Genomic DNA, 26005 nt, shown 5'->3' with positions numbered 1-26005 from the left:
GCGCGCACGCCGGCCGCGTGTGAGGGAACGGCGGACACACCTAACCTGAGAGCGCGCGCGCGCGCGCGGCCCCGCACCCCGCCCCACCCCCACCAGGCAGATCAACCAGTCCGACCCGGATTCGCTCCTTCGGCCGAAATTCCCCACCCCCACCATCCCCAGCGTCGGCGCCTCCGCTGGCCTTCGGCAATTTCCGTCGAGAAACTCAGCGCTCGGCGAACCAAAGATCAGCCGCCTCCTTCTCCGCCAGACCCGGCTTTATGTCTGCGGCTCCGGGGCGCATGCGCAGACGCCATCTTCTCTCTTTCCCCTCCGCCTGTCCCCTCCCCCCGCCAGCGCCACCGCCTCCTCTCGCTGGCGGTCGCCCCTCCTCCTGCGCTCGGGCGCTGGTCCCTCCTCTCCCGATGCCGCGAAAGACTGAGGGATACGGTGGGGCCGGGGGAGCCGGAGGAGAGCAGTAGTAACAACCACCACAGCCCCCTCCTCTCCTGCCACCCTCCCTCGGCACCCACCCACTCCCCCGCCCCGTTTGCCGACACCGACCAACCCCACCTCTCGTTCCTTTGAACGGCGTCGGCTGCAGTCGCTGCACCAGCCCGTCTGGCCACCAACGCCGCCGAGAAAGGAGCCGCCGCCGCCGCCTGCGGCCCCCTCCCGCCCGGCCGCGGGAGCAGCGGGGTGAGGACGAGCCGGCTGCAGAGGAAGAGGACGACGAGAGAGGCTCGCACCCTCCGCTCCAGCGCACGTCCCGCCGCCCTCCGGGGAGGCTCGGGCGCCGGCCCCTTCCTCCCCGAGGACGTGTGCCGAGCCGAAGCGCCTGCCCTGAGGGAGGAAAATGCTCGGGCTCCATGGCTGCCAGTGATGGAGCGGTCCCTGGGCTCCCGCTGCCACCGCCGCCGCGCCCCGGCCGTGCTCCGCGAGGACCCGGCGTCTCTGCGCGCCCGCCCGCGCCTCGTTGCTGGGCTCACCGTACCGGGCGTCCCACCGCCGCCCCGCTCGCAGCCGCGCCGCCCCGGCCCCAGCCGCGGCCAGCGTTTCCTCACGGAGCAGCCGCCGCGAGCCCAGGGGGTTTGAAAGGGTCCGCGGGGCGTGGGGGGAGGGCCGAGCAGGGCCAGCGGGGCCGGGAGGGGAGGTTTGAGCGACACTGAGCTCGGGGCTCGCCGGCAGTGGCGGCGCCGGGGGTGGCGAGGGGAAGGGCGACACTCGTGCAGAGCGACCGGGAGGGCTTTGCAGCGGCCGCCGCCGCGGCAGGAGGAGGGGGCTGAGGTGGCTTCGGAGTTGGCCGGAGAAGGTGGGCATTTCTCGCTTTTCCTCCCCCTCCCCTGCTCCCTCCCCTCCCCGGCTCTTCCCCCTCCCTCCTGCCCCGCACCCCACGTGAAGCGCAATATAAAGGGGGTGTGAGACTAGAGGGAAAAGTGAATGGCGAAGGACTGAAGGGGTCCCCCCTTCGGGTCTCCGGCCGCTCTGTTCACCCTCGTTCATCCTCCCTTCCCGAAGCTCGCCCTCGGAGGCAGGAGCGGCCAGCGCTTTCGGCTGAGGAGGAGGAGGAGGAATCGCGCCGGGCGGAGCGTCAGGTCCCGTTTTCCTCTCCGGCGTCTCGAATACAAAGATTACGGTGCAGGAGGAAATTGCACTCGCCTCCTCCGCCCCCCGGTACCCAACACAATGCACCAGCCGCCCGAGTCCACCACCGCCGCGGCTGCCGCCGCTGCAGACATTAGTGCTAGGAAGATGGCGCACCCGGCAATGTTCCCTCGAAGGGGCAGCGGTAGTGGCAGCGCCTCTGCTCTCAGTGCAGCAGGTACCGGCGTTGGTAGTAATGCCACATCTTCCGAGGATTTTCCGCCTCCGTCGCTGCTCCAGCCGCCGCCTCCTGCAGCATCTTCTACGTCCGGACCACAGCCTCCGCCTCCACAAAGCCTGAACCTCCTTTCGCAGGCTCAGCTGCAGGCACAACCTCTTGCGCCAGGCGGAACTCAAATGAAAAAGAAAAGTGGCTTCCAGATAACTAGCGTTACTCCGGCTCAGATCTCCGCCAGTATCAGCTCTAACAACAGCATAGCAGAGGACACTGAGAGCTATGACGATCTGGATGAGTCTCACACGGAAGATCTCTCTTCTTCCGAGATCCTTGATGTGTCACTTTCCAGGGCTACTGACTTAGGGGAGCCTGAACGCAGCTCCTCAGAAGAGACTCTAAATAACTTCCAGGAAGCCGAGACACCTGGGGCAGTCTCGCCCAACCAGCCCCATCTTCCTCAGCCTCATTTGCCTCACCTTCCACAACAGAATGTTGTGATCAATGGGAATGCTCATCCACACCACCTCCATCACCACCATCACATTCATCACGGGCACCACCTCCACCATGGGCACCACCATCCATCCCACACTGCTGTGGCCAGTGCATCCAGTCCTGGAGGGCCACCCTCAAGCCCTGTATCCAGAAAACTGTCTACAACTGGAAGCTCTGACAGTGTTATACCAGTTGCACCAACTTCTGCTGTATCATCGAGTGGCTCACCTGCATCTGTAGTAGCTAATATCCGTGCTCCGAGTACTACAGGCAGTATAGGTATAAATTCTGTTACTGGCACTAATGCAATGAATAATGTTAACATTACTGCTGTGCGTAGTTTTGATCCTAATGTGACAAGCAGCATGGTTGGTAATGCTAATATAAGTACCAGCAGTATTCCTAGTGCTGCTAGTGTGAATGTTGGGCCTGCAGTTACCAGTGGTGTTAATGTGAACATCTTGAGTGGCATGGGCAATGGTACTGTTTCTTCCTCTGCTGTCCCTAATGCAACTGCAGGGATGACTGTGGGTTCAAGTCAGCAGCAACAACCAACAGTTAACACATCAAGGTTCAGAGTTGTTAAGTTAGATTCTAGTTCTGAACCCTTTAAGAAAGGTAGATGGACTTGCACTGAGTTCTATGAAAAAGAAAATGCTGTACCTGCTACAGAAGGCGTGGTAATAAATAAAGTGGTGGAGACTGTAAAACAAAACCCCATAGAAGCGACTTCTGAGAGAGAGAGCACTAGTGGGAGTTCGGTGAGCAGTAGTGTCAGCACACTGAGTCACTACACAGAGAGTGTGGGAAGTGGAGAGATGGGAGCCTCTACTGTGGTGGTGCAGCAGCAGCAGCAGCAACCAGCTCTTCAAGGTGTGGCCCTCCAACAGATGGATTTCAGTAGCACTGGTTCACAGAATATTGCAGCAGTTAGTATACCACAGAGTATTTCTCAGTCACAGATCGCACAAGTACAATTACAATCTCAAGAACTGAACTATCAGCAAAAGCCAGGTCTTCAACCAGTACCTCTACAAGCCACTATCAATGCTGCAACTGGTATCCAGCCATCACCTGTAAATGTGGTTGGTGTGACTTCAGCTTTAGGTCAGCAGCCTTCCACTTCCAGTTTGGCCCAACCCCAACTGCCATATTCTCAGAAGGCTCCTCCAGTGCAAACTCCTGTTCCAGGGGCACCACCCCAACAGTTACAGTATGGACAGCAGCAACCAATGGTTTCTACACAGATGGCACCAGGCCATGGTAAACCAGTGACTCAGAATCTTACTTCAGAGTATGTACAACAGCAGCCGATTCTTCAAACAGCAGTGTCCTCCGGACAGCCCAGTTCTGCTGGAGTGGGAGCGGGAACAACGGTGATTTCCGTGGCTCAGCCACAGCGTATCCAGCTGCCAGTGCAACCCACAGCAGTCCAAGCACAACCTGCAGGGCCAACTGGCCAGCCGGTTGGCCAGGCTCATACAGCAGTATCTGCTGTACCTACTGGCAGTCAAATTGCAAATATTGGTCAACAAGCAAACATACCTACTGCAGTGCAGCAGCCCTCTACTCAAGTTACACCTTCAGTTATTCAGCAAGGTGCTCCTCCATCTTCACAAGTAGTTCCACCTGCTCAAACTGGGATTATTCATCAGGGAGTTCAAACTAGCGCTTCAAACCTTCCTCAACAATTGGTTATTGCACCCCAAAGTACCTTGTTAACAGTGCCTCCTCAGCCACAAGGAGTAGAACCAGTAGCTCAAGGCGTTGTTTCGCAGCAGCAGTTGCCCACAGTTAGTCCTTTGCCTTCTGCTGGTAGTATTTCTGTTACAAATCAGGTTAGTTCAGCTGGTCCTTCTGGAACGCCTTCTGCCCCAACAAACTTGGTTCCACCACAGAATATAGCACAAACCCCTGCTACCCAAAACGGGAATTTGGTTCAAAGTGTTAGTCAACCTCCCCTGATAGCAACTAATATAAATTTGCCTTTGGCACAACAGATACCACTAAGTTCTACCCAGTTTTCTGCACAATCATTAGCTCAGGCAATTGGAAGCCAAATTGAAGATGCCAGGCGCCCAGCGGAACCCTCCTTAGTTGGCTTACCTCAGACTATTGGTGTTGACAGTGGGGGAACGTCAGCAGTTTCAGATGGGAGTAGCAGCAGCCTAGCAGCCTCTGCTTCTCTTTTCCCGTTGAAGGTGCTACCGCTGACGACACCCCTGGTGGATGGCGAGGATGAGAGGTAAGGTCATGCCATGTTTCTGCAGACATTCAACAGATTCGAAGTTAATCTCTTTAGTAGGTATATATGTGCACAGAATTAGTCTAAAGTGTTATGTATTCATTTTTTATGTGAAAATGCATTTTCATGGTAAGTTTTCTAAAACGAGTGTTGGAGGGGATAAGAAGTAGTATAAGTAATATGTCAACAATACTTGTCAGAACAGCTTTTGAGCATATGTTCACATTAAACATAGGTTTGGGAGAATCGAGTGCTTTTTACTATGAAGTACTTTTTAGAAAGATTAATTATGAAAAGAAGATTAATTTTTGCTAACTACGTGATAATCTATTCTTCTGAGTGTCCTAAATCCTTACGATCATCTCTTGGGTTGGGGTGGGGGGAGGTTGTAGTTCCTACATTTGTTCTCCTTTACTAGACAGTCCTCTTTCAGTTCTACTGTGTTTGATCTTAGTCTGTTAAAGACACTGTTACCTGCTTTTCCTAGCCAGACACTGTAGGAAAGATGACTTAATCTGGGTTATGTTGGTTGCCCTCATCATACTGTAATTGACCAACTTTTCTGTACTTATTTAATGGTCATTTTATCTGAACAGTCAGGGAATGGGAATCTTAAAAAGTGTCTGTGGGGGAGGAGGACATGCAGTGTCATAAAAAACCAGATTTATCTTTGATACTAGCAGGCTGTACACTTTTTTCTTTTGCATAGTAGATCAAGGTGGTAGCCATTTTAAAGAGTAAAGAAGGTCTTAGAGGGTTGAATTTATAGAGGCATGAACATAAGACCTCGTTTTCCTGCTAATCTACTCCACCTGTTCTTTCCTTTCCTTACCAAAAAAATATGTAAAGCCTAAAATACGTTATTAAACCGGAGTTTTCTCAATTAGATTGGAAATAATGTGGTAATCGTGCTTATTAAATCAAATTGTCTTCTAAGCTGACTGGCTAGAAAAGTTGCAAAATCTTTCATGTTTCTACATTGTTTTAAAACCTAGTTGATTTTTAAAGGAATGTTCTTTCCACCAATTTGCCAGTCTGTAACTAACCTTGATCAAAATAATATCACAGGAATTATGAAAAGATTATCCATTTTAAATGGGAAATTTTGAGTAAGCGTCCAAGATATTTAATTATTTTAGTATTAGTTGGAGATTTTTGTGATTGAACTTTCATCATATTAATTGAAGCATTTTTATATGTATATTTGTGGGTGTAATTTGGGAAAGCTAAGCGTATTGCAAAGGAATTGTGATTTTAGAAAAAGAAAACAAAGGCCAAACATTTTAGTGAGGTTTTCATGACTTTTTTAATTAAAAGGTAAAGGCATGGTTAATTGTCTTTCAAGATTTTTATTACTTTCCTAATAGTAATATAATTAAAATTTTGTTACCTACCAAAATGTATTCTGTATCATGTACATACAAAACTATACTTTAAGATAGACTTCTTCTTGTATATAATTTCCTTAATAGTCTCATTATAATCATTGTTAAGCCTTTAATTTTATCATTATCATGCTAATACTCATCTGTAACTTTAGCTTAAAGAATTATTCACCCCAAATATTAATATTTTCTAAATCAAAAGGTTGTGATCTGCGTGAAGCCCTGATAAAAACAGGTATATCTTATGGATGCCAGATTTAGAGAAATAAAAGACCTGCGGTGAAATACTCAAATGAAAACCACAATTTTGAATTCAAACCTGGCATGATTTTATTACCATTTGTGGTCTCCCGGCACGACTTTCTCCTTTCTTTTCTTCTGTTGGTAGGGCATAATGGGGCTTTCTACAACTTGCTGTTCAGACAGTTAAAGTCAGTTGAGCTACTTACAACTAGGTTTTTAGCTGTAGGGATAGAATCCAGGTTTAAGATATTAGTATAGGATTAATTTTTCCAGATAATAACCAAGATAAAGATTAATTAGAGGCAAATTATGTAGAAAGGTTTGGAATTCTAGAAAGAGACAAGAAGAGATACTGAGAACTATGATGAAATATTGGTCTAATGTAACTTAGGTTGTCTTCAGACTGTACCTGTTCTGAATTTACTACATATTTGAGCCTTTGTTAGTTAACATCAACATTAAGTCATCAAAACTGGAAAATTTTTGTTTCAAAGGTATCCTTCAAATTCTATAAAATCAAAATGTTTCACCCCTAAAATACCGTGTGTGTGTGTGTGTGTGTGTGTGTGTGTGTGTGTGTGTGTGTGTGAGTGTGTGTGTGTGTGTGTGTGTGTGTGTGTGTGTGTGTGTGTGTGTGTGTGTGTGTAATATAAATGTTGTATTTAAATTTGCCCTTGGAAGAGAATTTGAGAATAACTACAAGAGAAAAATGTGGTATGATTATTAACAAAAAATTCTTTCTTTCTTTCTTACCATGTTAACTTCTGTGTCACTTGCGTCTACTGGGCTTGGTCACCATTAGTCTCATGGAAGTGAGGAGTACATTATGATTTCAATATTATGACTCAGGAAATATGTTAACAATATAACTTTTTGGTGGTAGCACAAACAAGGGTGGTATTCTCTTTTTTTTTGAAGAGTGAGCAAAAAGAGAAGGGTGGTTATTTGATCATCTTTTGAAATAATTTTCTAAGACTTTAGGTTTAAAATGTTTATTAGACACGTGGAAAATGCTTTCAGTTGGCCACTGAGAGAGTCCATAAAGATTAGAAACGTGGATCAGGCATTAGATTATGTATCTTGCTTTTCAGAAATCATTCTTATTAGAAAGGTCTTAATGTCTTATCTTTTAACATGGACTTACTTTTACAAAAATGGTAAGATATAGGTAGGTATTGAGCACTGAAATAGTCTTTTTTGTTTCGTGATTGTTTGTATAGCCTCTTACATGAAATTGGTCAAACTTCTATTTATCCTTCAAGTCTCAGCTTAGATGTTCCCTCTGAAGCATTCTCTTTGCCCAGGGAATATTGTTTCCTTAGCACTTTTTAATGTTCTTCTATTTAAGCACTGCATGCATTCAATTATAATTATGTTTACTGATTTTTCCCATAAGACTAGGAGTCCTCAAGGTCTGGGACTAAATACTTTTTGAACGAATTAATGAGCAGACCTTTCTCTGCTTTTTCTATTATGATTTAAAGTTTGTATTATCTTCATTTTAAGCACAACTTGTTAGAGATGTTGGAGAGGATCATATAATTTATGCAACAAATTGAAAAATGAATAAAAAGACTTGCTTTTTGTGCCTGTCCTTGTCGTTCCTTGAGGTGAATTGATGTCTGTATTCTAAGTACAGTGCCTGTTTCATAGTAATACCACAAATATTTATTAAAGAGGAATGAATGTTTTCTTACCTATAAAATAGGAGTAATACTCACTTTGCCTACTTCTGAGAACGGTACCATCAGTTAAAAATAACTTTGTTAGCTGTAAAATACCAAATTATAACTTTGTAAATTTTTATTTTTTGTTTAAGGCGTACATGGGCAGTTTAAAGAGTCATAGTTTACATGGTTATCCAAAAAGAAATAAGAGGTTCCTACCCTTTTTCTTCTCAGTTTTCCTTTCCTAGAGGCAATCGCTTTCACCTCTTTTAGATGATTGTGGTATTTACCTCCTTGTCTATAAATAACATGCTAGTATTGCTGCTAGATACACAGCATAGCTTGATGGTTAGGACATGGACTCTGAATTAAACTGTTTAGGCTTGATTCTTCCTGTGTCATTTACTAGTTTTATGTAATTTGGGGCTACTTAACTTCTCTATGCCTCAATTCCCTCTTTTTAAAAGATGGGAATAATAGTATCCACCTTATAGAGATGTAAGAATTAAACGAATTCGGAAAACCCTTAGAACTTTGTGTTACTCATGTGCTCTATATAAGTATTTGTTAAATAAAATGCTCTTTTTGTTTTTGGCTTTATTAACTTCCTGGATAGAAAATGAAGATTTACCTCTGTTTTCACCACCTACCCAGCTGGTCCCGCTTCTTCCCACTACCCTTTCCTCCCAGTAGTTATAGTTGTATCACTGTGGATTATTCTATATTCTTATAAGATTCATTTTTCTGTGCATTACAATGTCCTGTGGCCGCCTCCCTGCTCCCATCCCATCCTCAGCTGTCTAGTATATAGAAATGTTAGTGGATTCTCCTTTCCTCTCAAGTTTTCATCTGCTAGCCTGTTTTCTCCAAATTGCACAGCCCTTCCCCCCCATTTTTGTATGTTTGGGGCTCTACCTTTCTTGACAGAGCCTTTCCTTAGATATTTGATAATTCCTTGGTTGTCTGCACTTAAGTGTAAAGATAGAAATTTTCAGTGTGGCTTTTTGACTGTTAGCTTTACCATAGGATGATCTGGCTGGAGATCATAGGTTTCCCCACCCCTCCTCTCTGCTTAGTTTTCTCTATATTTATCACTAATTCTGTTTTTCATCAGGTGTTTCTCAAGATGTTCCAACATCTGGTATTATCATCAGTTTTATCTTCCTGAGGAAGTCTCTCTCATATTCCTCTGACCTCTGTTCTGGACTGGTTGCCTTCTAGGCTTGATACATAACTATGACTATTATCCTAGGGGTCCCTTTGCTTTCTCTTTTGTTGGATCTGCATTTTCCAGTGACCAGTGTTGTCTTCATTCTTGGTTTACTTGGTGTTTTAAAATGCCTTTATTTAGGTTACCCTGACACTTGTTTGATTCTTGGTTAGGTAAAGAATACCAGGTGGGGAAATTAAGTTCTCATTTTGCACTATTGCTTTCTAGCATATTGCTTTTGAGAAATCTGAAGCCATTCTGATTTTTCATGTATGTGACCTGTATGTGTTTTGTTTCTTCTTCCCTTCCTTTTCTCTCTCCTTCCTTTCCCTCCCCTCATTTTTATTTTATTTTATTTTATTTTATTTTATATTTGACTGGTAAGGGGATTGCAACCCTCAGCACAGTGTGGTCTGCACCATGTTCAGCCAGTGAGCGCACCGGCCATCCCTATATAGGATCTGAACCTGCGGCCTCAGCGCCACCAGCGCCGCACTCTCCTGAGTGAGCCACGGGGCCGGCCCCTCCCCTCATTTTTAAAATCTGTGAAAGCTTTAAAGATTTTTTCTGTTTCCAGTGTTCTGAGATTTTACAACGATGGGTCTTTTTTCATCAACAGTGCTAGTTACTTGGTGTGCCCTTTCAGTCTGGAAACATCTTCTAATTCTGGGATTTTTCTTGAATGAAGTTGATGATTATTTCTTTCCATTTTCTCTTTCTCAAACTCCTCTTATTTGGGTAATGAACCTTCCTAACTGGTCTTCTAATTTTGTGTTTTCTTAACTATTTTCTCTTTTTCTTTTTGCTCACTCTCTATTGAGTTTTCATTTCTTTTATTATAAATTTAATTTCCAAGAGCTATTTTTTGTTCTTTGCACGTTTTAAATAGTATACTGCTCTGATTTAATAATGGTAGTACTTTCTCTTGTCTGAATACAGAAATGTTAGATTTTTTTTTAAGTTTTCTTATTTCTGTGTGGTTTGTTTTCTCTAGGTATCATTTTGTTTTTGTTTGCTTTGGTCTTTATCTTTCATGTTATAGCTGTAGCTCAGATGGTTGGTAATCGTGTGTAAGAGTAGGGAATTAAAATGCTGCTTAGAAATTTTCATCAAGGCTTGTCAATTGTTGGCTTCACTGTATGGTCACCTGGCTGTGCTGTTTGGTTGGGGGACTTCTGATGTCAGTATCTTCATGTATTTCCATCCCTATAAGAAGGCTTTTTTGATTTCTTGCCTGGAAATAAAGGCCCGTTTACAAGCATTCTGGTGTTGGGGTGGGGGATGAGATAGTGGAGTAAAAGGTCTTGGGGAGTCTTAACATCCCCAAATGTGTTTCTTCACTCAACCCTGTTTTCAGTATGTTCTCTTGCCTTCTGCTGTGCCTGATTTCCTTAGTCCTGGGATCTTGTGTTTTACCTTCTCCAGACAATATCCTCTCAGTTTTTCTGGGGTTGAGGAGGGGCAGTTAGGATCTGTTGCTTCTTAAACAGACTTTAAATAACCTTCCTTATTTTAGCTATACTCCCCATCCCTGCATCCCACTTCATATGGATGTGCTACTGCCAATTCCTGAGTCTTTGGGGGATTTTGCAGTTTAAATCTTGGCTTTCTCCACTGTTTGCTAAAGATTTGGTATTCCAGTGTTTGCTAAGTCATTTGTCACTCAAATATCTGCTTTCCACGTTCCAAATTCTTGTTTTTATTGTCTTTTCACCCATCTCTCAATTTTGTGGATTTGTCTTTATATCATAAATTCCTTTTCTGTCATTTTCGTAGGGTTTTTAGGGAAGGAGTGAAAAAAACAGGTGTATGTTTAACTGTCATGACACAGCTATCTCAGTGGTCGAATACTGTTAATGTAAAGAGTGATGCTAATTTGAATAAAGTCATTGCTCCAAGATATCTATAATGAGTACATACATTTTAAGAGTGGAATTGCTTGGTTTATATTCATCAGAAATAAGAATAGTATATTACTCAGTATTTCAATTCATAGAAGTGATTGGAAACATTAAGGATTCAGTTAGTATTTATTATCATCACATTTAACTACTCAATAACCCTGTGAATTAAGTTTTTTCTATTTTGCTGGTTAATAAACTGAAACTTAATGAGTTTATTAGACTAAGTGAGTTGTCCGAAGTTACACACATAGCAACACAGCTAGGATTCAAAGCCATTTTTCCAATTCAAAATCTAGAGCTGTTTCTGCTACTTATAAAGCCAGCAAGAGGTAAGCTGATATCTATAAATAAATTTGAGTGGCTGAAAACCTTAAAAAAAAAAAAAATAAAAGACAAGCTTCATTGCTTTGTGGATTAGTATAAATGATAGAATTGCTATAGAACACATCAACATTTCTCTGTAAGCCCTTGATGCGAAAAAAGTGGGTAAAGTCATCACAGTGGTGTGCCTGGAATGCAGTAGACATTCAAATGTTACATGAGTTAATTTGGACATGTTTTTTTCTTTTGAAATGTATGTGGAAATTTTCTTTTCAGGAAAACCTTTTTAATTTTCTAATTTAAGTTCAGTCTTTGTAACATTGGCTTCAGAATTGCAAAACAAGTGGATTTTATTTCTTGTTTAGAAAGTTTAGGGGCTGGCTGGTTAGTTCATTTGAGACAGTGCGCTGCTGGTTACATCAAGGTCACAGGTTCAGATTCCTGTACTGGCCAGCAAAAAAAAAAAAAGTTAAAAAATATGAAACTGTGCAAAGCATGACCTATTCTGGTTTTGCAATATTAATTAGAACCTTGGTGATTGGTTTTTACCATGTCATTGTTGTTAAGGTTGAGTATGTCATGGTAAGAATATGCTTTAATGATTCATTTAAAGAAAGCTATGTGAGAGAAAAAATTGAAAACATTTTTACACTATTTAAAAAAAAATTATAATGAGTTTTAGATTCTTGGTTGACTTGTTTGTTAGTCTTACATATATTCAAATCCTCTTACTGCCTCCCTCCTCGTGCCCCCCACCCCCTTTTCTTCCTCATCAGTCAATTTGACCAGGAAATCTTACTTGACCTTTTAGTGTCATTAGGCCTAGTTAACCTTTGTTTGCCCTTCTTGAAACCCTCACACCGTCTTGCTTTCTATGATACCGTTCTTGTTTTCTTCCCACCTTTCTGGCCGCTCCTTTTCAGTCTCTTTTTTTTCAAATTCCTCTCCTGTCAGATTATGGATTTCCGAGTCCTCTTTCCACTTACTACCTTTTTCCTAAGTAGCGTGTGTTCCCATGGCTTTAAAGACAGTCTGAATGCTATCAACTCCTGAATGCACATCACTAGTCCCGACTTCTCTGCTTAGCCTTAGTCATCTGCCTTCATAACATCTCTTGTTTGCATGCTCATAGGCTTTTCAATCTCAGCAGGTCATAAACTTAAGCCTTGACTGCTTCACTCATATATCCTTCAGTTTACAAATCTAAGAATCATTGTGGATAGCTCCTTTTCCTCATCCTCTACATCCTGACCATTACTTCAGTATATTATCTTGAATTCATTTTTTCTTTTTTTATTTCTGCTGCCACAACTCTAGTCAAAGATAACATCAGCTCTCATTTAAAGTACTGCATGCAGTAGCTTCTTCAGTGAGCCTCCTGCACGTCTTGCCTTTCACTAATATTGTATCTTGCTGTCAGAATGGCATTCTTAAAATGGAAATCTGTTGAGGTAACTCACTTGCCCTAAAACCCCTTAAAGCCTTCCTGTTTATTTTAAGGTAATTACTTTCGGTCCTTGCTTGCTCCTGGCCTCATATTATGCTACCTTTCCTCCCACTTTCTGTGTTCCGATTGCACTTGACCTTCTTTCAGAAAGTTTCTCACCTTGCTATCCATTCTCTCTCCCTTTAGGGCTTTGCACATGCCGTTCTTTTAGCCTGAACATCCTCTCTGCCACCTCCCCTCCATTTCTCCTTAAAACTTAACTGTCGCTTTTTGAGAGGCCTTCACTGACAATCTAAATGTATGTTCTTTGTTAATACTGTTTAATTGAATCCTGTTCTTTTATGAGAGTGCTTCAGAAAGTCATGGCAAGATTCATATTATCTTTCAATTCTGTTTTCTTATGAACTTTTTGAAGTATCCTCATATAATGCTCATTACAGTTTGTAGTTAGCTTCTGTTTTTTTGTGATTATCTGATGATTTAAGCTCATGAATAGGGATGTGTGGTTTGCCACTATATATCCAAAGCCTATTTTGGTGCCTAATATAGTAGATTTTTACTCAGTAAAAATCTGCTTAATGAAGAAAATGTATTGTTACTATTGGCATAAAAAACGGTAAAGGAGAACTCATCCTTTAAAAAATGCTATTATGATATATATTTGAAAGGTAAGTTCTTTATAGATGATTGTGTGCTAACACTGCTTTCTTCCTTAATAGAGCTGATTGAGAATTAAATCATCTTTTGGCTGTTTGTGAGCAAGATAAGCAATCTAAGTTGATGCTTTTAACAAGCATTTTGTTTTATGTTTATTTAGTATTTACTTATGCTTGTGCCAATAAAAATTCTCTTAACTTGATAAAACAAAAATTCTGTATTTCAAAATTGTAATTATCAGTATTTTCTTTCTGCTTTATCTGCATTTGACTGGTTCAGCTATTTAGCATATAGTGATTTTTAAATATCTAAGTTATTACCTTGGAATTCCTTTGGTACAATTTCGGCTGTTAAATATAAATATTTAACTTGTAAAACACCACTTGTTTATGTTAAGAAAGTTTTCTTTATTAAACATTTTAGTAATCATTGAGTTAATTATGTTTTTAGAATTCCTATGATCTGTTTTACTTATGGTTATTCTAGTTACGTGTTTTTAAAAGATTTACAGATTATAAAAAGGGAGAGAAACCGTGAAAAAGGTTTGGCAGTGATCAGAATTAGCAGTAAACTTTATTGATGATTTGTGGGTATTAAATGGGAGTAAAAAAGTATTAAGAGATGAAGCCTTCCTTTTTTTTTTTTTTTTTTTTTTTTTGGCAGAAAGCCGTTACAGGGATCGAACCCTGGAAAGGCCTTTACTTTTAAGGTTGGAGTAATTAAAAACAGAAGGGAAATATAGAATCCGATGTCATCATGGGATGATTATCAAAGGCTAGTTCTGAGAGTCTCTAAGGTTTTCACATCCTCTTTTTGGACATATCAGTGTTAAACCTGGTTGCCTGGCTTAAAACCATAGTTGTGTTGGTTGGGGAGTGGATTTAGTGTGGCTTGATTTTACTAAGGATTCATTTTAGATCATGGTAAGTGGTATTGCCCTTCCTCATCCATGGAGCCATAGAGTAGAGAGTTACTCTGAGCTTCGTGTGGGTAAAACAGATGAAATAACATCTTATTTTTCTAGGCCTCTCAGATTATTTTTGTAATAACAGCTGACTACTTGGGTTCAGGAACTCCTGATACCCTATGCACATACCTGAGTATTTTTTTGAGTGAATTGTAGATGGATTGATTTATAAAATTGCTCATTGTTGATAAGACTTCTCTCCCAGCTCATCTGTTATCTAGTTTCTTTGGTTATTAGGTTTTCTTAGTGTGTATTCACATGGTAACAAGTAGCATTTTGACTTGTTAGTGTTTTGGAGTGTAAACATACAAAGTAGTACGTAGCATTACATTTTACTTATCATATGGCTATGATATATTTCTAACACTGGCAGTAATAAAACCTTACTCTTGTATGAATTTTTTTTTTGACAGCTGGTATGGGTATCTGGTGTTTTAAGGCTTGACCTTGACCTTGGTGTTTTAAGACTGCATTCTGACCAGCTGAGCTAACTGACCAATCCCTGGTGTGTTTTTATTTTTATTTTAAAATTTATTTTAATGTTAATGTTAATTTTTTTTTTTTTTTGGTGGCTGGATGGTATGGGAATCTGAACCCTTGATTTTGTTGTTACAAAGTTGTGCTCTAATCATCTGAGCCACCGGCCAGCTCTGGATTGTTTTTAATAAAACACTCAAAATAGATTATGTCCTTTTGAGTCCCAATAGTCTTAAAGTTGATAGGATGTCTTTGTTCATGTTTTGCAGAGGAAGACACCGAGTCTGAGGTTCATTTATTCAGTCTATAATTAAATATTGAGTTCCTGCTATGTGTTATGTACTGTTTTTAGCTTGTTCATAGACTTTGCAGCAATTTAGTAATAAAAATAGTAGTAATAATTAAGTGCTGTTGAAAATTATAGTACTTTTTTTTATTATGCTCCAGATTGTTCTAAGCACTTTACATATATTATTTAATTCTCAGAGCATTCTTAGGAGTTGTAATTACCATTGTTATCCCCATTTTACAGATAAAGAAACTGAGATATAACAAGATTAAGCTTTGATTTAAATCCGGGCAATCTGGTTCCAAAGTTTGCACTCAGAATGTCTTTGCTCTATTGCTTCTATAGGATATCAGAACTGGGGGGCAGGGGGGTTAGAGAGAAATTGGTAAAGGGCCATAAAAAAAGGTTACATTGTATAAGGATAAAAAAAAGATATCAGAACCAAGATGTTCTGATTGTTGTTCTTCAAATTGGTTTAGATGCATTGGAGGGCACTGGGAACTGCAGATGTTTCTTAATTCAAAATACGTGTTATGAGTATTATGGCCCCAGAATACTCGTTTTGATTTTGGAGTTTAGGTGGGGATGCTATTCCTATGTACTCCAGAATATAAGCTCAATGAGAGCAAGCACTTTGCCTATTTAGTTTACCACTATATTCCCAGTGCGTGCAATAGTGCATAGGTCATAGTAAATTCTGAAATGTTTTTTGAATAAGTGAATTCAGACATGTAGCAGAAAAAACACGTAAATATCCAGGATAGGGATTAATGGCTGCCAGCAACTTTGCCATCTTGTTGCCTTCAGGTGCACAGTTGTTTTGGTAGACAGGACAAAGGTTCAGTTCTTCCTAGGTATGTTACTGTACCTGTTATAGTAAATTCTCTCGGTCTCTCCCTCACCTGCCTATCAAATGGGTATGTTTTTTGAGTAGGTACTGGGTGTAAATCATTATATGTAGTAATGGTTGCAGGCAAAGATGTAATCAAGCATGGTTCTTGTCCTCAAGGAGTATATAAGACATATGCACGGGGAAATTACGTAGTAATGTAAGTGCTGAGTAACAGTTTTAAACAACATGAAATATGAAATGAAAGAGCCAGAAATTTAGAGGTGGAAACCTTGAGATCTTGTTTAACCCTTAATTTATATGTGAAGGAACAAATTCAGAGAAGTTAAGTGAATTCTCCGATATTTTTCTTTTACTGTAACTGGAACTCTGGTCTTCAAAATGACATACGTAAAGTTCACACATGGTTTAGAATTGACTGTGGTAGGTCAGGAAAGCAGTGTTGTTTGAACTGACTTTTCAGAAATGTTGGGGTGAAGGAGAATGTTTCAGGAAGGAGAATATTAATAAAAATGAGAAATAAAAACATTGGGCAGCAGTAAGGCAACAGTTGGATTTGCTAGAGTAAGTTTGTTATCACTATCTAGGAAGTGATAGGAAATGGCTGAAGGTTATTCTGTTGTTCATCGTCATGAGGGAGCCATTGGCCCTAAACACTTGTTGACTAAATGATGTTCAAGAAAGATTAATATAAAAGGAATCTGTAATTTGGATTGGAGGGGAAGCAGGAAAGATCAATCAGGAAATTATGTTTTTCTGTTATTTGTTAATGAATGAAGGAAATGAGGGGGATAGTGATTTCCATTGTAAAATAATTCAGTACAGGATTCTTTTGGTTAGCAGATTCCTCAATTTATAAAAAGATTATTCAACTTTCTACCTTCTCCTCCCTCAAAGCAATATGTTTCTCTTCTTATTTTGAAAAGCAAAATGGACTCCAAAACCTGATTCCCCCCAAAAATCTATTATCACAGCTACAGTTTTAAACATCTGAAGGATAAGTGGATATAACCTTAAGGTAGGATTTTTGGCAATTTAATGTTTTCGTAGGGTTTATCCATATCTGCAGTCCAAAGCAGATGAGTCCCAAATATATTTAGTAGTGGAAAGAAATCCAGGTGAATGTTTGGATAATATTTCAGGATTGGTTCTTTACATTAGTGGTTATAGAGACTGTTGCCTTGCTTCTTTTTCATACTAAACAGATTCCCATTGCTAGTCTTTTCGAGGCAGTAGAAAGATGAGGAATTATTTCTTCCTATCCACTGGGGGATGCCTAAGTCTCTACCAAAAAGGAAGTGGTATGGATCTTAAATTATTTAAAATGTAAGAAGCATTAATGCCAGCATTAATACTAAATGTGAGTAATTTGGTTATTGATATTTAAAGTGCCACAAAACTAACTTTTCTTTCTTTGGTGTCTTCATTTTGTCATTTTAAAAGTGTAAGGATATGTACACACATCTATGGGTATACATATAAAGGAATATAAAATTTTTAAAGGACATTTTGAAATTGTCCTTAGATTACAGCGTCTCTTAGATATCTGAAAGAATGTAATTTATTTAATAAGTATATGCACAACACTATCTCTGTCCTTGAGGAGAGCCTACACTTGAATTCTGTGTGTGTGCATGTGTGCATGTGTATGTATGTGTATAAAAGAAAAAGATGATGGTTTTCTCCTATTGCTGTCCTACAGTTTTTGGTCCTTTGTTTCAGGTTTTTTTTTTGTCCACCTACTTTAAATTTAATTTTTCTCAAGATATTTCTATCTGTCTTTCTAAGCTGCTTTAAATATTTTAAGGAACGGCTTGGGATAAAAATCCAGTAAATGGGAAAAGTGTGACAAGGTAGGCTATGATGTGCTAGGAGAGATGCAAATGAAACATTGGGAGTCAGGGAAGGTAAAGATCACATACTTGAGGTGACACTTGAGGAGTTTGATAACTATGGGGATTAGTGAGTCATTTTAGTAGAGAAAACGTAAACCAAAAAGGTTCAAAGTACCAGGAGTGTTTATAGAAAAGAATATAAAATATTAGGTAGATAGGAGATGGAGTTTGTGTTCAGGATAAGGCAAACTTTGAAAAGCCCTAAATACAGGATTGAGAAGTCTTGACTTAATTGGATATGGAAGAGAGGGCCCCTTTTAGTTTTTATGCCTCATAGTGGCCTGATCAGTACTGTGTTTTAGGAAAATGCTGGCTTTACTTGGGATGCCTAGTTGCTTCCTTCCTTAATGGGGTATGAGAATCTCAATAATTCTTCTTTCTCAGTGGTGGAAATGGAGGCCTATTCTTTGTTTTTGCAATCTATTATAGTGGTTTGAATCAGTGAACTTGGCCTCATTGGAAAGGTAGAGTCCACACATGGTAACACTCCACTTATCCTGAGGCTAAACACTGGTAACCTAATCCTTTGGAACACAGCTCTGGAATGTAAGGGTCTCAAAAACTGGTTGAAATTACTATCACAAAATAAAGCCACGTCTCTGTCCCCTCCCACCCGTTGGCTATTTTTGGATTGCATTTCTGGTCCTTTTTGGGACTTTTTTTAAAAAAGTTTTCTTATGTTTGCTAGATTTATCATTATAAAACAGAGGAGAGTGGGAGGGAAAAGGAATGGGATTCTGAGGCATGTAAGGTGACATCAGGGAAGTTGAGGTTATAGCCTGACATTAAGGTAGGACATTATAAATTTTAAGAAAGCCCAAAAGAACTATGACATGGTATTGAATATTTTCACCAGTTGAAATATTATGTTTTTTATATTATTTGAAGGAAACATGGGCATAAAGAATAAATTCCAATGGTGTTAATTACTGAGCTATGGACAAGGATGAAGAAACTGTAATTTAGTTGTATCTGCCTGCACCATATCATTTAACCGTAGATAAATTGCTGCTCCATATTGCATTTTTCCCATTCTAAAATAATACAGATGCTTCGTATTTTCCTAGCTTTTACAGTAGCAAACTTATTCTGTAAGAAATTCATAACAAATGTTCTTTTTTTTTTTTTTTAAAGATGACCAGTAAGGGGATCTTAATCCTTGACTTGGTGGTGTCAGCACACCACGCTCTCCCAAGTGAGCTAACTGGCCATTCTTATATAGGGATCTGAACCCTTGGCCTTGGTGTTATCAACACCACACTCTCCCAAGTGAGCCATGGGCTGGTCCTTATAACATTTGTTCTAAATAAAAGCTAGATCTCTACATATAAGAAATTACAAAGAATATTTGCTGTAATATTCAATAGTAAAATCAGAAGTCCCTAATAGATGCTAAAATGTAAATAACTATTAATGATTTTTATTTTTAATTAAATTACTTATAAATAAATGTCATAGAAGATACCTACTCTGCATAAGGTATTTTGTAGGTACTTACTGATTCACTGATTTTGGTATAATAATATATGCCCACAATTTTTTTCTTTGAATTATTTTTAATTACCTTTCTCAACACAGTGAATCAAATATTAGGGAAACTGACTCCTCTCATTTCATAAGTTTTTAAGCCCTTTTTTAGAAATGAACAATACAACCAACTTTCTTTTTAAGGAAATGTTTGCTGATGCCTTAATATTAATTTTGTTTTCTTGATTGTGTCCTCTAGACAATTTTGCTGTTATATTTTTGACAATGACAAGTACTCTCTTTCTATTGGCGGAAATATTCCCATGTTTTAAAAACTATTTTTTATAGATGGTATTCACTGAAACTTGTAGTAAATTTATTTTAGGAAAAAACGCTGCTTTATAAGTTAACTTTTTTGCTCAATTTTTGTTTTCTCAAGTGTATTTCTTTGGGTGCAAGGTGATATGAGGTATGTGAATAGAGAAAATCCCTGGTTTGGGCTATTGGGTTGTCTACTGCTCAGGTGCTAGGTCATCAAATGTCTCAGTCTTTCCTTTTTCTTTTAAAAGCTTTATTGCTATAGTTCACCTATACTTCTCTTTTAGAGTCAAGCATGGATCCCTGTCTTATCTCTGGATGATGCTCCATTTCACTGTACAATCTTGGAATAAGGGTTTTGGCTGATTTCTAAACTGTTCTTTATCCTCACTGTGTTATTTTCCTCTTTGGGGAGCCAAGAAACATCCATTAATTAGTCTTTGAAGTGACAGATAGCAGGATATATACATTTGTACAACTGGTTATATTTTATTATTAGGAAATTTACCTATTTTGAGGTTCTAGGCAGGACGAGTGGATTGAGAATGAAGAGATAGGAATGCGAATTTTCAAACTAGATACCTCACTAGTTCCTACCTGCATCCCTGAATCCCATATAAACCATGATACTATCCCCTAATCCTTTTAGGAACAAATATATTTAATGTTTATTGAAGTTATGTAGTATTTGAATTGGCAACCTCTTTAGCTTCCCTTTTTTGTAAATTTGTATAAGATTGATAATAAATTCATAGGGGACCTGTGGATTGTGTGAGAGGGAGATTATTCTAAAATTTCCCTTACTGTATTATTGACTGATGTATTATTGTAGGGCAAAATATTGTGAGGTTAAGTAACCTGATAACACAACTATTAAGTGATAGAGTTAGTTGGTATTCCATTAGGCAATTTGATTCCAAGGTTTACCCTCTTAACAACATTCTGGAAATTTCCCATGTCTACTGATAATCAGCAAGAGGTGACAGCTGACAACTATAAAAAGCAGTCCCTAGCCTATGAGCGTGGAGGCATTTGGCTATATAGACTTCAGTGGTTCCTTCAGGTACCACTGTTTTATAGAGTTGTACAATGATTGATGTTCCTAATGATGATTCCTTCAATCTTAATTATAATTGTTATTTTCTCTTGGTACATTTAAAAAACATTTTCTACCTAAAATGGTTTAATTTTTCAAATTTATTACTAAAGAGTAAACTTTAAATTTGGAAAATTTGCTTAAGTAGAATCCAATTTCAGAAAAATAAGTAAATATGAAGACACTCTTATGACATGAATATTTAAATAAATTAGATTGATAACCTTATATAGGTCTCATTTAGTGAGATTTTATCATAAGCTGTTGATACTTAGGGTGTTTAAGCTTGATGTGTGATCAGTTTACTAAATTACAAAGTATTAATTAAAATAGAAATCTTTAATCAGTTGAATCAGAATAGCACATTTTATGACTCAGATCTTTAATTTTGAATGGTTACAGCTTATATTCACATCACATGTTTATTATTAGAGCAAGAAAGTGCTTATTTATATGAGCATTTTAACTTTTAGTTGAAAAATAGTATTTACTTTGGCTTTTTGCTCATTATCTGGAAGGTAGAATTTATTTTTTTTATCTAAGACAGTTGTATTAGGTATTCTGTTACTTCAGAGTTTTTACACGATAGCTACTTTCCTTCATTTTCATTATGTTTTCTAATTTCATTTATAAGCTATCTAAAGAAGCAAGAATTGCAGTTAACTAAAGATCTGTCTTAAAAGATATATGTTTCATTTATCATATAATGGTAATATAGTATAAATCTCATTTGCATCTTCCATAATTTTCACTTTCCACTAATATGAAATAGCCAAAAGCTGTTGAAAGCCAGTAAATTTCCCATCTTGTACAAGTTGATTGCTTTTCTAGACATTTTACTTATTTGTTGTACTTTTGACAGCCTAAAATTGTCATTCTCTCCAGTCTACCTAGGTGATCATAGGGAGAAAGAATGTTTTAAAACCTTTTGTAAAATAGACAGGCTTACGATCCCTGTACGGGTCAGCAGAGGGAAAAAAAAAAAAAAAAAGGCTAAGATCCACTTGGAATTTTTTTCTTTATTTACAGGTTTAGTTATCTTTCCAGTTGTACTCAGATTCTTAGCCCGTGAAGAACCACAAGTAGCTTATTAAGAAATTGATCCATATATAAAAACAAAAGCTATTAACAATTAGATACATTGGCCTAAAAAAACCAAGGTGTGCTAAATTTGAGCTTATGAATATGTGACCTAAATGCTACTAGTACCAATGGTCTGATTTAGAGGTTCAGCACAAGCGTAGAGGAGAAACGAGACATAGAAAGGAAGTAGAAGACCATTAAACTCTTAATGGTGGAAGGAAAAGAAGAAGATCTGTTGATAGTTGATAACATATAATTGGTGTAGTGCACAATCAGGACTATGCCATCATTGCCTACATCTGTAAATCTAGCTATGCAAAGTATTTTAGAAAACTTACCTAAGCTAGTTAATCAACTCTCTGTTATCCTAGAAGGCTTTTAATAGTACTTGTTTTTTTCCTGGTATTGTGATGATTTATTTAAGAAATATTTATTGAATGCTTGTTATGTACCTAGCACTGAGCAAAGGTACTAAGGATAAAAAGAAGAAAAGACTTGGTTTTGGTCTTTAAGAATTTTGTATGGTACCCAGAAAAAGCAACATAAAATCTTGATGAATCTTCTGAATTATCTAAATTAAGTTATATTATGCTCAGTTGTTATTCTGTGTATGGTGTGTATGACACCTTTTCTTTTCAAATTAGTTGATTAATCAAGGCTGTACATTAATGAGCATAGAGCATAATGAGGTAGAGTTTAATGAGCATTTGCTTTGGCATCAGACCTGGTATCTAATCTTTCTGCTACCTATCTAATCTATCTTTCTGCTACCTCTTTATTGTATGACCTTTGGAATGATTTAACCTTTCTATGCCCAATTTCCTTACCTATTATGTGGGGGTAATAGCTACTTTTGCACTGTTGTTGGGAGGACTAAAGGAGATAATGTGTCTAATGCACCTGGCTTGGTTCTTGATAGTTCTGTAAACTGTGGCTGCTCTTCTTACCGTGACAAGTTAGACTGGTTCCTTTCTTAAGGACTATAAATTAAAGTGGAAAGCTTGCATACATGTTCAGAAATTTTCTACATACTATAGTAGCCTTCTAAACCAGTGATTCTGTGCCTTTGTGACATTTTTGGTGCATCCTTTCTCACCTGGGGTTCCATAAGAGAGTTAATCCCTACAGGAAAAGGCTATTTTCTCAGTTCTAAGAATGGTACATATGTAGTACCTCCATTCTAGATGCATAAGAGAAAACTGAATTTATAAGGAAGCATCAGGATTAATTCTATTGCTGAATCCCAGGTTGCTAGGATTATACTATATCTATTTGAGAAATGCTTTGAAATTTTTAAATTCACAAAAACAAAAGTTGTTACAAAGCATGCTTCCCCTTTTTCTTAATGGTAGTTGGGAATACTCAGAAGAAATATAGTGTCATGTAGCAGTTTGTTAATAATGTAAAATAGAATTATTACTCTAATGAAGTGATTCTCAAGCTTTTCCATTCTAAAGATTGTTTTAGATGGGCATGATACCCTGAAGACCATCTGTTCCATGTTCAGTCTCATATGGGACTGGAAACTATCTCCTTAGAATGAATGGAATTAATCAGTTTGTTTTTAATAAGATAATGAGTCAATATCTGGTATTTAAGTTTCAAAGATTCATTGAACTGGATTTTGTAATCTAGTATAAAGTTTCAAAGCTAGTGTGTTTATAACCCTAGTTCTTCAAGTGAAAGAAAAAACAAGACAGTTCTGGAGCCTGGAAATTTTGGAGAATGCTTTTTGTTAAATACATCTCAGAGGTTTACATTGTATTTTAGTTTATTAAAGGCTGAGAAATTCTGCAAAAGAGAGATAATTTTATTTTATTGAATCCAACTCTTTTTATCATGTAATACCTATTACTGACTTATAGAGCCAGTGTGCCTTGAAATATTCACTGAGAAATGTTAATTTGCTTCATTTTATATATGAAAGATGTCCTGGGTTGTATTAGTCAAGTGATGGTTTGCCTCAGCTGGAGCCGTCTCTACATTTATTATTCCGCCATAACAGCTCCCTTTCTGTTTACCACCCTATTTTCTGTAAATATAAAAATATTGTCATATGAGAATGTAGCAAGTGGACATCTGGTAGATGTTTAAGAATATACTTTGAGAAGTGCAGTACAGGCATATTTGCAGGTTCATGTAATTGGCCCTGTCTTTGTAAATGGTTTACGGATCTTAAGGATAGACTTAATATGTGGTAGTATTCCTGAAGGAAATATGGAAATAGGTTAGAAAGAACTAGTAAACTTCACAAACATTCAAAGATAGGGAAACTAATCAGACTTTGTTCTGTGCTCCACTTACCATCAATACTCCTGTAGAATGTTTTATTAACTTTACGCTCTGTGTTCCTTATGTTGGAGAGTTAAACCTTGATGGTGTTTAAGTAAGGGAGCCAAGTGAACGTTCTTGTATACTATTTATCCATTTCCTGTGTTATGCTTATTTGAGAAATGAAACATGAAAGAAGTACGAAAAGGGATAACATATTCTGAGGAGGAATATTGAAGTCTTTTTGGGATTAAAAGATTTATTAAAAGTAAATAATAGATAATTAAAGAGCCCATAAAAGATGGTTGTTGGAGACATATTTGAAGATGTACTGGTAAATTAGCAAAAGGGTTTTTGGCTCTTTTGGGAATGCCTTTGGGTCACAGTGATGGGTCACTTTCTTAAGAAGGTCATTGTCTTTAAAGTATTAGCTGAGTCAGATTTTGAAGGAATAATGGAAAGATTTTTTTCTCCTACTTAAAAGTACTTTAATCTAGTATATCTAGTATTACTTCTGAATAATATTTAAAAGAGTGACTTACTAAATTGTGTGAAGAATACATTAGCTTTTTTTCTTAGTGGAGATATATATCCACATGTGAAGATCTCTATCTTGCTAAATAAAGAACTTGAGTTCTAATACTGTAGTAGTACTCAAGCTTTAAGGACTTAAACCAAGATCCGTTGTGGCTTTTTCAAAATTTTACTGATAGCCAATACAATGTTAACTACACTCCACATCTCTTATAGCAAATCATATTTCTTAAATTATTAATTTGGTGGTGATGTTCTTTTCCCTTTATATCTTTTCACTATTTTCTTCTTGGTGATATTTTCTTTTTCAGACATGTATTGAGACGACTATCAAAGATAATTTTATTCCCCAAATGTTGGGAAAGTAGAAACAGCTATGAAAGCTGAAAGATTAAAGTTTTTTGCAGGATTTAAATTTAGGATATAAGGTTGGACATTTTTAATTTTTTTGGTTTGTAGTCTTTTTACTGTGTAGAAATCAACTACCTGATGAGTAGTTGACAAACACAGGCTTTCTTAATTTCTGGTAGTTTGCTGATACATGAACCCTAAGATTCAGGGTGCCCTTTTCTCGGAGACTGATGGATGCTACTGACATTATGACTTTTTTCCCTGTCACTTCAGGCTCAATTGCTAGACAAGTTGTAATACAATAGAGTAGATAAAGGATTTATTTGAAAGTAGATATATTCTGTCTTTTAAAAAACCTACTCTACTTTATTGATAAAGAATTGGAAAGCACCCTGTTCTTATCTAAAATGTTGAGTGCTTCTGCAGATGTCTAATATAATATTTATATATTTTCATTAGACTCAGATTGAGATGAAGGGAATTACCTTCTTTTGATCTTACCTTTACATATGGAAGAACTCAAGTAGATGTATTTTAAGCTATCTGTAACTAATTTTTAAATTATTTTTTTTGTAAAAAAAAAAATACTTAAAATATATTAAGATTTAGGTCAACTATAACATTCATACAGACTATTGTCTGTTTTGTAACAAACTAAAGACTGTTCTTTGGGGAGCAGAATTAAGCTCTGAATCCAATTTGTTATTGCCAGTTTGCTATTTTAATCATGCTTATAAACAACCAAAATGATGACTTAAACTGTAGCTCTAATGTTTATGTTATATTAAGATAATAAAATTCATCAAACTCTTTATGAAATTCTCATACATTTAAAAGACTGTCCTATATATTTGTTTGTTAGGCAAGTCAGTGGATATGTATTTAAACTAGAAATTCTATTTAGAAAAATACCTTTCTGTATCTTGCCTTTTACAGATACTTAAAAGGTGAGAGAGATTTCTGATTACCATTTCAACATAGTTTTAGATATAGGCTTTTCAGTTTCAATAGAAACATCTGTTTCTAGATCAT

At 38.1% G+C, this 26005-nt stretch overlaps 1 protein-coding gene across 2 annotated transcripts in view; it reads left to right on the top strand.

Annotated features, from left to right (window-relative positions):
- Nucleotides 1-364: 364 nt before the first annotated feature.
- Nucleotides 365-26005, top strand: part of TSC22D1 (TSC22 domain family member 1) — a 122504-nt gene continuing 96863 nt past the window's right edge. Inside the window, exons 1-2 of one of the 2 annotated variants that reach the window (XM_063101783.1) lie at nt 365-1078; nt 1498-4541. In XM_063101783.1, the coding sequence (XP_062957853.1) occupies nt 1666-4541 (2876 nt within the window). In that variant the 5' untranslated portion in view covers nt 365-1078; nt 1498-1665. The other variant, XM_063101784.1, reaches the window with a different exon arrangement.

The sequence above is a fragment of the Cynocephalus volans genome, chromosome 7 (assembly GCF_027409185.1).
Source record: "Cynocephalus volans isolate mCynVol1 chromosome 7, mCynVol1.pri, whole genome shotgun sequence".
Taxonomy (NCBI): Eukaryota; Metazoa; Chordata; class Mammalia; order Dermoptera; family Cynocephalidae; genus Cynocephalus; species Cynocephalus volans.
The sequence above is the reverse complement of the archived record's forward strand: the minus strand, read 5'-3'. Positions and strand labels throughout refer to the sequence as shown.